General features: G+C 37.8%; 1 protein-coding gene across 1 annotated transcript; it reads left to right on the top strand.

Annotated features, from left to right (window-relative positions):
* The first annotated feature begins 30 nt into the window (after window positions 1–30).
* sqlea (squalene epoxidase a) lies at window positions 31–12,303 on the top strand. Its single transcript, NM_001110039.1, is given in 11 exon segments — window positions 31–583; window positions 2,653–2,881; window positions 3,050–3,227; window positions 3,657–3,753; window positions 3,844–3,957; window positions 6,430–6,601; window positions 6,681–6,776; window positions 9,244–9,386; window positions 11,001–11,097; window positions 11,178–11,265; window positions 11,976–12,303. Coding segments are annotated over 11 exon segments (1,674 nt in total). The 5' UTR covers window positions 31–316; the 3' UTR covers window positions 12,169–12,303.

Raw genomic sequence — 12,303 nt, forward strand, 5'->3', positions numbered from 1 at the left:
ACAAACTGCAAGACGATCCGCGCCCTCATTAGCATAAATTATTCAGCATCACCTAGAAGCATCTCACCAGCTCGAGTGCGCCCATGTGCTGGGGATTAAACTTACTTTTTATTTATTATTATTTATTATAAAAGGAATTTAACTGAAGTCGAGCCCGAGATTAATCGGAAAACGGATACTAAATGTTTTTCCACATTTTGTGTCTGTCTGGAATAATTCAGTTAATTTTCAGATCACCTGTGCTGCTCTTTTGTGATATTTTTAAACGCCATTAAGCGATATTTTGTGTCTGTTTATAATTGAAGCGAGTGTCGACATGTGGACCTTTCTTGGCATAGCGAGTTTTACATATATCTATAAGAAATGCGACGCGCTGCTGAGCTCGGCGTCTACAGAGCTGCTGGTGGCCGCGGTGCTGTGCGTGTCTGTGGGGCTCATCATCACCTGTTTCTCCCTCCGCGGACAGACTCTCAAAGCGCCGCAGTTTTTACAAATGCCTTTTCAACTCTTGATGACATTTTCCCCCACCAAAAAACTCTTCTCCGCGTCCAGCACTGATAGTTGTAGTCGCTCTTCTAAGAAGGTGAGAGATCTCCTGTTTTTATAATTAGTGTTATTAAACATTTCATTTAGGTCTGTTTCAAGCTGGCACTAAATTCTACGAATTTCTGAATTTCCATTAAATATTTATTTTTTAAGTTATAAAAAGTTAATTTTGATTCATATTTTTGTGGGAATGATGATGCATTTAATACACAGCACTCTTTGATCCAAATTAAGTTCCAAATGACAGCATTAATTAAAAGTCAAATAAATGTAGTCACATTTGCTCATTTTGAAAGTGTTCTTGTTTAAGTTTTTTAATGCTGTTTGTAGTGGCTCTTCTAAGGTGGGAGATCTCCTGTGTTTGTGTCCGAGTTCTTATAATTATCAATTCATCTCCTTTAAATCCGTCTCAAGCTGCTATTAAATTACACAAATTGCTGAATTTACATTAAATATTTATTTTTCAGGCTATAAAAAGTGTATTCTGCTCCATATCCTTGTGGGAACCATAGTGCATTTAATAGACAGGAGTCAGGACTCTTCGATAAAAAAAAAATGTTCTAACAACATTACTGAGATGTAAAATAATTTACTGTTACTTTTGATAAATGTGCAAGTGGTCATGTGGAATTAAAGCATAAAAGTACATGTTTTCATAGCTTTAACATTTGACATCGCAGAAATAAATTATGCCCCCCATTTTAAATGATTGATTTGTATATATAGCCTATATATGCACCTTTGGCATCAATTACAGCCTCAGTCTTTTTGAATATGATGCCACAAGCTTGGCACACCTGTCTTTGGGAATTTTTTTGCCCATTCCTCTTTGCACTACCTCTCAAGCTGTATCAGGTTGGATGGGAAGCGATGGTGTACAGCCATTTTCAGATCTGTCCAGAGATGTTCAATAGGATTTAGAGATCTGGGTTCTGGCTGGGCCACTTAAGGACATTGTTGTAAAACCACTCCATTGACATTTTGGCGAGGTGCTTTGGGTCATTGTCCTGCTGGAAGATGTACCGTTGCCCCAGTCTGAGGTCAAGAGCACTCTGAAGCAGGTTTTCATTCAGGATGTCTCTGTACATTGCTGCATTCATCTTTCCCTCTATCCTGACTAGTCTACCAGTTCCTGCTGCTGAAAAACATCCTCACAGCATGATGCTGCCACCACCATGCTTCACTGTAGAGATAGCATTACCCTGGTGATGAGCGGTGCCTGGTTTTCTCTAAACATAACGCCTGGCATTCACTCCAAAGAGTTCCATATTAGTCTCATCAGACCAGAGAATTTAGTTTTTAATGGTCTGAGAGTTCTTCAGATGCCTTTTGGCAAATTCCAGACGGGGAGTGGCTTCTGTCTGGCCACTCTACCATACAGGCCTGATTGGTGGATTGCCGCACAGATGGTTGTCCTTCTGTAAAGTTCTCTCTCCACAGAAGAACGCTGGAGCTCAGACAGAGTGACCATCGGGTTATCGATCACCTCCCTGACTAAGACCCTTCACCCCGATCACTCAGATGGCCGACCAGCACTAGGAAGAGCCCTGGTGGTTCCAAACATCTTCCACTTACAGATGATGGAGGCCACTGTGCTCATTGATATTTTCAGAGCAGCAGAATTTTTTCTGTAACCTTCCCCAGCCTTGTGCCTCGAGACAATTCTGTGTCAGAGGTCTACAGATAATTCCTTTGTCTTCATGCTTAGTTTGTGCTTCGACATGCACTGTCAACCCTGGGACCTTATATAGACAGGTGTATGCCTTTTCAAATCATGTCTAATCTACTGAATTTACCACAGGTGAACTACAATTAGGTTGCTGAAGCATCTCAAGAATGATCAGTGGCAAAAGAATGTACCTGAGCTCAATTTAGAACTTCATGCCAAAGGCTGTGAATACTTCTGTACATGTGACTATTCAGGTTTTTTTATTTTTACACTCAACAATTTCAAAAACTCTTTTTTCAGATTGCCAATATGGGGTATTGTGTGTAGAATTTAAAGGAAATAAATCAATTTAATCCATTTTGGAATAAGGCTGCAACATATTATTATAATGCTTGAAATGCAGCTCTAACCTTCAGTCTGACCCTCTTTCTTACCAGAGAGATGTAAAGCGAAAGAGGGCGACGGACAGTCAGTGCAGTCCAACTGAGGATCCGGAGGTCATCATAGTGGGAGCTGGGGTGCTAGGATCGGCCATGGCTGCTGTTCTGGCCCGGGATGGACGGCGGGTCACCGTGGTGGAGAGGGACATGAAAGAACCAGACCGAATAGTTGGAGAACTTCTGCAGCCGGGAGGATTTCGGGTACTCAAAGACCTTGGCCTGGAGGGTAAGAACAACACTTTTTCCATTCAATTGAATTCTTAAACATTTCAGACACCAGTTAAAGATATTTGCGCTCACTTATATATAAATATTGATAGTGTGTTTTATTGTCAATCTATGATATTTAAATTCTCATTTTAACATGTTTAGACTTTGTTTTCTTTTCTCTCAGGTACTGTTGAGGGTCTGGATGCTCATGTGGTGAACGGTTATGTAATCCATGACATGGAAAGTAGGACAGAGGTGGAGATCCCATATCCCCAGCAGGAGAACTGCATTCAGGGTGGACGTGCTTTCCATCATGGGCGCTTCATCATGGGGTTGCGTCGAGCTGCCCTCGCTGAGCCTAAGTAAATATCTTATACAACCTGTAATTTGCATATTATCATATCATTGGTCACCAAACTTGTTCCTGGAGGTCCTGTGTCATGCAGATTTTAGCTCCAACCTTAGTCAAACACACCTGAACAAGCTAATCAAGATCTTACTAGGTATACTTAAAACATCCAGGCAGACGTATTGAGGCAAGTTGGAGCTAAACCCTGCAGGGACACTGGGCCTCCAGGACCGAGATTGGTGACCCCTGTATTAGAGGGTGAACTATCGTTACTTACTGTATGTTCCATATGAGTTGGGGTTTGCTGAGACCCCAAATAATGACCTTTCTTCATCTAGTAGTTTGAGACTAATGGATTGATGGGCAAAAAGTTTAGGATATTTACATTTTTTAGTCTCAGCTCATGACTTCTTTAATATGGCACTATTTTTGTGATTAACAGTGTGAAGTTTGTGGAGGGAACAGTGACCAGCCTGGAGGAGGAGGAAGGTTGTGTGACAGGAATTCAGTACAGGGAGAAAGACACCGGGATGCTCAAGGTAACGACACATTGATACTCTGAGACTCTGCTCATGTTTATGTAAGGGAGCAAGAGAGATTGGGGTAACTAGAGTTTTCTTCTGTCACAGGAGGTTCGCGCTCCTCTGACTATAGTCGCTGATGGCTGTTTCTCCAAGTTCAGAAAGAATCTGGTTTCTGGAAAAGTTAGGGTGTCGTCGCATTTTGTTGGATGCATAATGAAGGTAAACATAAGGAGGACAGATGTACTGTTGTAGATGTGAAGTAATACAGAGAGCATCAGCTGGGCTCCAGAAGTAATTCTGACATTATGAAATAATAATTTTCCACCCAAGTACATATGAACCAATATCTAGTGCTAAGCCCCGGTCAGATCACACGATTTTTATTGTCAGTTACGAAAGTCGCTATGTCAGATTATACGATTTTGTCTTGATAAAAATCTTAACTTGTTGTGTGTAACAAAAGTGCCAGACTGCACGTTCTTTAACGATCAGTTATCCCATTACGTCTACAACAAGCTTTATTACCAAAGCAGTCACAAGTGTTGCTATAACAATGTTTCTTATCTTAATTTCAAATTTTAAAATCTTATTTCAAGCTCAATAAATACTCATGCTTGCTGACTAATAACTACATTATTTAAGGGCATTACTTACAACATGGATAGGATCAAACATATGATTCTTTTTTAATATTATGATATTTTCTTTGAAATCTAAATGTATATTTTCCAGCCATGGGTTACTTATTAAACACTCCACCTGAACTTGCCACGAGTGAGGAGAAAATGAAAGCAGATCAGCACTGAGAAAAAAATCAGATGCTCCAAACATTCTTTAAAATAATGACATATTAAAACATTAGCAAATATATAACTGAGGTTTGTGATACAACAATACCAGTGAAGCATTCATTAAATCCTTATTTTCCTCAGAGTGAATTAAATTATCCACCCGTGTAGATGAGTAGTAGAGAGGCACAAACTAAAATACCATTTGAATTTCGTTTGCTATAGTTTTTATTTTTAATTAGTTATTATTAATATTATTTTATTATTTTTAATGTATCTTTGGTTGGTCAGTTATCTATAAACAAGAATAACATTTGAGGTAAAGAGCATCAAAACAAGTCTGCTATATGCACCAAAACACGAATTGCCATGAGATTGTGTTGGTTTTGTTAAATAAAACAATGATCTAGCCTAAATAAAATTAAAGTCACATATTCCCAGTTTCAGAGAAGCCTATATTAAACTGTTTTCACTGTTAATCACAAGTTTGAAAAAGCAGGAAATGCTTTTACAATGTATTCGCAGCACTGAACATGTTCCCAGATTACCTTGGAAGAACAGACTCTGTTGGAAGGATGAGAGAACTCAGAAACTCATTGTGAGAATGGAGATGTCTGCATATTTGTGCCAGTCTGTCAAATAAAATTGCTTAAAACACCTTAATATTTTAGAAAAGTTAGTTAAAGTTGGCATAACCAATGACTGATGTTGTCCACTCGAGACTCACCCATGAGTAAATTTTTATAAGCCTATTTTTTTTTTTTTTTTTGCATTATGACAGCACCTGCTGAGATAACCGAGAAATGATGTGCTCCTATTGCACAGCATCACCCACGTGACGGAACTCATCATGAAGAACGAGTAGAAAATTAAACATGCCAGACTTTCTGTGATGGTGTTGTGAGGCATTGCAGATATGGTATCAGTTATTGTTAACTATGCCACGTTACACAAGAGGAAACGATTGAATCTTGTGTCACGACGCCCAGTTGTCGTTTACGAATCCCCACAACACCCTACGTCAAAGAAAATGTGGTGAAATTGTGACAGATTCGGGTGATATGACCGGGGCTTTAGTTGGATCTCTAAAAATACAGTTAATGTACCGAATGCCCCATCTCACACACAGAATGTGACAACAAAATCTATTAGAATAAATAGCTACGCCTATTATCAAAAATACATTCAAAGATAACAATTTGTTACTCAGGTAATGGTGTATTATGCTAATTATTCAGTCAACTCATAAACAATTAATATAAGACATTTCATTTTCAAAGATGTATACCTGACTTTCAACAATATTTAGAGCTACATAATCACACCCTGAACTTCTTGACACTTTAATAGTCCTTCAGTAGTCAGACCCAGAAAGAATCTCTTCCAAGGAAGGGTGTGTGAAACAACAATACAAATTTGCTAAGAGTGGAATGTTATGAAGAGTTTCTGCCTGTGGGAAACACATAGCAATGCATAAACCCCCCCAGACAGAGGCACGCCCTTAGCACTGGGTTAAAAGGCAATTGAAGTTATTAAATCTATTACATAATCTATTATAAACCATCTACTTCTTTCTGAGGGGAATGAGACCATTAAACCAGTCGCACAAAGACATTTCAAATGATATTAAATATGACGGATAAAGTCACTTGCATTGATACAAAACATTCATACAGTTTTTTTTTAAACAGAATTAAATAAATCCCTATTGTCTCTGAGTTACCACCCCATGACTGTATTGTCCATATGTAGAGACATTAAAGTATCTGATGTATCTCAAATTTACAATGTTGTAGCCGATTGCTTTAATTTATGGCAGATAAAGCTTTAATAAATACACCAAAAAAATCCTTATGTGAAAAATGAATGTAATGCGGTTATTGTGTGTTACCTTCTGTTCCAGGACTCTCCTCAGTTCAAAGCCCACCATGCAGAGCTAGTTCTAGCTGATCCCAGTCCAGTGCTGATCTACCAGATCTCCTCCAATGAAACTCGTGTTCTGGTGGACATCAGAGGAGAGATGCCACGGGACCTCATGCAGTACATGACTGACAAAATCTACCCACAGCTACCAGGTGCAGTTTCGGTTTAGAGCACTGAAAACATTTAGACAGTAAGAGATGCTTACAAATAGATGTCTGTTTTGTAACACAGAGCACTTAAAGGAGCCGTTCATGCTGGCACTGCAGAACGACCGGTTGAGAACGATGCCTGCCAGCTTTCTGCCACCCGCACCGGTCAATAAACAAGGTAAACCATGGAAATATCAACCTCTCTGTTTGTCTATACTAGGGCTGTGTGATACTGGGAATATACAGTCAAGCCTGAAATTATTCATGTCTCTGGAAAATTAATTTTTTTAATGATTTGAACTTTTTATTGATTTTCTTATTTGCAAATAATGCAGATAGACATAAAATACAGAGCATTAACATAGAAGCAGAACAATACAAAATAAATAAATAAATACAACAAATAAATAACGTCACATAAATTGAATAAATAAACCAAAACAGAAGAGGGTTATTGATATCATAGCCATAATTATATTTTGTCCCGTTACATGCTTGCTAGCATTGTGGATCACAGAAATTCAGAATATTCCCCAATTTATCAAAATAAATCTCAATCCTTCCATGTAAACTGTAGGAAAGTTTTTTAAAAGCTGCCACTCGTCACCCCTGGCAAATTCAAGTGTAAATAAAAGCTGAGAAATATATTTTGTTCCACAATAATGCCTCTTGCCTCTTATATCATCTTATCGTTTGGGAGAAGCCTGTAAATTTTTATCCTGCACATGCCCCTTGAAAGGTCTCTGCACAGGCCTGTAATTAAGTAAAGAGTAAGGGGTATGAATAATTTCAGGCTTGACTCTATGCAATGCTGTTTAGTATTGTGATAAAATTATTTCATGAGAAATGCAATTTTAATGAGTTTTTTTTTAAATTTATTAATTTAAAATATTTGTGTGATTCAATTTATCTAATATGGGATAAAAAAAACATGTAAAAGAGCAAACGTTTAGGCTTTACAAAACTATATATGAGTGAAAACCTTCTTAGATATTCAGATTCTTGTTGGTTGTTGTGATTTTTCTCTCTTGTCTCTACTTTTGCCCATTAGCATTTGTTTTTCAGCTTCAGGTTCACCTTTGGGCTGCTTTAGCCAATAACAGAAAAGCACCTGATCGGGAGGCGGGGAAAAAGTAGCAAAGTCCCATCTTATTAGTCATAGTCATAGATAGGGCCAGACAGAATCTGCAGACATTTATTATTATTTCCGCTGAGAATTTTGTAAAAATTTGCGGATTTATTGTGGAATTATTTTCAGAGTCTCATAACTAGAAAACTTTTGACTAGTATTTGATGTATACATTGCAAATCTAGTTAGATCCGCTTATATGGTAAACAAAGCAAGTCTCTTAAATATTTAGTAAAAGATAGAAAATATGACTTTAGAAACTGTATTGCGAATAAATTATATGAAAATTTTCATTTTAGTCAATAATATTACTGAAATTAATTTAAAAACTGATTAAATTTAAATTTAAACACATTTACACATTACATATATCTAAATAGACGCAATGGGTGCAGATTCCGTGTGGGCCTAGTCATGGATAATCAACTAATGTATGCAACACACAAATGCTTTGCACATAAAATAAATGTAATTTATCAACTTTTCTGTGATATTGGATATAGTGTTATTGTAATAACAATAAATTCCCAATATTACGCAACCCTAGCCTACACTTTAAAAAATATTGGTTACTTGCCCAATATCTTTTGCTTTGACAACTTTTGATGTTGAAAATTTATTGGGATTTTAAGTAGTTTGAGACATTAGATAAATATTATACAAGAAACAATATTTATAGAAAAAACAATCTATATAGTGGGCGACACGGTGGCGCAGTGGGTAGTGCTGTTGCCTCATAGCAAGGAGGTTGCTGGGTATATGGGTGCTGGGTTGTGGCTGGAATGGCATCCACTGTGTAAAACACATGCTGGATAAGTTGGCGGTTCATTCTGCTGTGGCGACCCCTGATTAATAAAGGGACTAAGACGAAAAGAAAATGAGTAAAGGAATGAATGAATGAATGAATGAATGAACAATCTACATAATAACAGAATGTTACAGCTCATTACTACATTATTATATATATATATTTTTAAAAGATTTTTTTAACCTTTTTGCCTTTTATTAAGTGGATAGGACAGTATTTCAGACAGGAAGCGAAGTGGGAGAGAGAGGGGTTAGAGACGGGAAATGTCCTCGAGCCGGGATTCGAACTCGGGACTCCCTGAAGCGCTACAGCACCATATGTCGACGCACTAACATTACTACATTATTTTAATAAATTTAACATGACCAATACAGACAACATACTGTTTCTTACTATTTAAAAGGTCAATAGATGCCATTTTTGTAAACTTGTCATCAATAAAGTAGTCAAAGCAAAAACAAAAAGCTTATTATGCAATTTAAAGGAACTCAAAAACACAAATTAATTACCTTACTTCAGGAATTGTCAGGGACAATAACTGGTAACGATTTTCAAGTATAATCAAAATATACTGAGTGAATTTAAAATAACATAAAATTTAAATGTAAAATTGAAATCTTTAATCTACATTTTGGCCTTTACAAAACAAAAAAAAATCATTCAATAAAGCATGTAAAACTTACTGTGAATGTTACTGTCCACCTTCAGGGGTTCTGCTGTTAGGAGATGCGTATAACATGCGTCATCCTCTGACCGGCGGAGGCATGAGTGTTGTGCTGAATGACGTCTCCATCTGGAGAGACCTGCTCAAGAACATTCCTGACCTCTATGACAATACAGCTTTGCTCCAGGTAACCTGGTCATCTGACGGAGAAACTGCTGTATTAAAAGTGAACAGCTGCTTAAGATCATGTTAACTGGTTTTACAATGCTCGATACAAACATTCTCTGCTAACTTGGGGTTTAATTTAAGGTTTATGGTTAACTTTGGGTCACATGCAGCAAACAGCCAATCACACGACACATGAGAGCATCAGTTAGAGTCATTTTTTGCAAGGGAGAGTGAGCAGTTTACTTCTGTTGACAATTGAGAACATTAAAAAATTATAATGAATTAAAATGCATTTACAAGGCAGATATAAACACTGCTGATGGATTAAAAGTTTGAGAAGGCAACTAACATTAACAGTTATTTTATCAATGCAAGTCATAAATTGGGTTTAGTTTTGTAGGTATTGTATACTGTATAGCTCACAAACAGGCTCAAAAGACAGTAATTTAAAGAGATTTGCATATAAAAGCAAATGTAAATAGTTAATTCTATAATTAATTGACAATTCAAAACTATTTAAATAAATAATTTAAAAGTCTTGTCGTCTATCCCAGCTGTAAGAGCAACAAATAATAACTTGACTTTAAGTTGATCATTTTGAAAAGTGGCAGAAGGTAGATTTGTCAGATGAATCATCTGTTGAACTGCATCCCAATCATCACAAACACTGCAGAAGATCTACTGGAAAGTGCATAAACCCAATATTCTCACTGAAATCAGTCAAGTTTGGTGAAGGCGAAATCAAGGTTTGGGGTTACATTCAGTATGGGGGCGTACGATTGATCTGCAGAGTAAATGGCAACATCAACAGCCTGAGGTATCAAGACATTTGTGCCGCCCATTACATTACAAACCACAGGAGAGGGCAAAATCTTCAGCAGGACAGCGCTCCTTCTCATACTTCAGCCTCCACATCAAAGTTCCTGAAAGCAAAGAAGGTCAAGGTGCTCCAGAATTGGCCAGCCCAGACACCAGACATAAACATTATTAAGCATGTCTGGGCTATGATGAAGGAGGAGGCATTAAAGATAAATCCAAAGAATCTTGATAAACTCTCAGAGTCCAGCAAGAAAGCTTTCTCTTTCAGATGACTTTATTAATAAGTTATCTGAGATACTGTTTATCTGTTCAGGGACAAGACTTTTGTCTAAGCTAAGTCAGATCTTACTGTCCTAATTAAATCATTAAAAATCAAGGCATGATCCTATTTTAATTTGGTAAAATAAGCCTAATCTAGAGGCCTTTGTCTTTCTTATAAGCCACTTCTGATATCAAATGATCAACTAGAAGTCAAGTTATTATTTGTTGTACCTAAAACTTGGATAGGGAACAAGACTTTGTCAAGTAGTGTATATAGGAGTTAGTCAACATTTGAAGTGGGTACAAATCTCTAACCCAGAAAAAAAACAAAACATTTCTGAGTAAGTTTGCCATCTAGTGCAAGTTTCCTTGGTGACACAACCCACTCAAAACTATACAGGACTTTACCTGGGTAAATACCCAAATTAGCTTTGTGCAACAGAGCCCTGAGATTATATTGTCCTATCCTTCGTAAAAAGAAGCCCTTTAAATCTTAGTTTGATAATAGAAATGTTTATGAAATGCAATGAAAACATTGTTTTTTTGTTGTCAGGCAAAGAAGAAATTCCACTGGGAGCGGAAATCCTCTCACTCGTTTGTGGTGAACGTTTTGGCTCAAGCGTTATACGAGCTGTTCGCTGCGACTGACAGTAAGAAACAAAACTCTCAAATATTTATTTCAGTTTGAGTACCACATCTCATTACATCTACAACTTCTGCTTACTTCCAGAATCACTGCATCAGCTACGAAAAGCATGCTTTCACTATTTCAAGCTCGGTGGAGAATGCATCAATGGACCAATCGGGCTCCTGTCTGTGTGAGTGTTGACAAACATAACAAAATAAGAAGTCTATTTACAAACTAATATCGAGAGGATCACATGCTTATGATTGTCCACGGCTGGTCCCGCATTAGCTAACACATGATTTACCAATCAGACGATTCCTTAGTCACCATAAATAACCAGAGTTTCATACCTCAGTCATCTTCGTTTAGAAGAATCCCCGCTTCCACCCCTATTCCTCCTTCCTTTTCCTTGATAAGGCGACACTGCAGCCCAGTGATCAGCACTCTTGCCTCATAGCAAGAATGTCACTGGTTAAAAGTCCTTACTGGACCTGTGGACATTTCTGTGTGGAGTTTGCATGGTCTCCTCGTGCGTCGGTTTCCTCCCACAGTCTAAAAATACACAATATAAGTAATTTGACCATACCAAATTAGAACTATAGCCCTTAGTAAGCAGTATAGCTATCTGAATCCCTACAACCTGTCATTAGCCATTAACAAGTCAGGGGAGTTCATTGAGACCTACCTAGGCTCAAACTCCCCTCTTGCCCTGCTAACAGGAGGGAGCCCAGGGCTTAAGGAAGGATCTCATAAGCTCGGGGCTTTCTCTCCTGGTATAGCATGTCAAACAAGGTTTATTATCAACCACCAACTAAGTGTGAACTCTTGAAACACCAGTTTGGTCTTTAAATCAGATTTCAGGGACTTTGCCACTTCTCTAATCTCTTTCTGTCTTTTTAGGTTGTCGCCAAAACCCTTGACTCTGATTGGACACTTTTTTGCAGTGGCCCTGTACGCTATATACTTCAGCTTCAAGTCTGAATCCTGGCTCACAATACCACGAGCACTGGTCAACAGCGCAGCCATCCTGTACAGAGCCTGTGCCGTCATGTTTCCTCTCATATACTCGGAGTTACAGTACCTGGTTTACTAGAAAAAGAGACTGCTTTTAAATTTGCTGCGACACATCTGCCTTTAGTGCTTACATCCAAGTGCCTCATTTACTTTGAGGGGAAAAAAAGGGATTCATGTCAGATAAAACACAATAAAAGGAGCGAGTCTCAGATAA

This window comes from Danio rerio, chromosome 16, assembly GCF_052040795.2.
Source record: "Danio rerio strain M-AB ecotype USA chromosome 16, GRCz13ab, whole genome shotgun sequence".
NCBI lineage: Eukaryota > Metazoa > Chordata > Actinopteri > Cypriniformes > Danionidae > Danio > Danio rerio.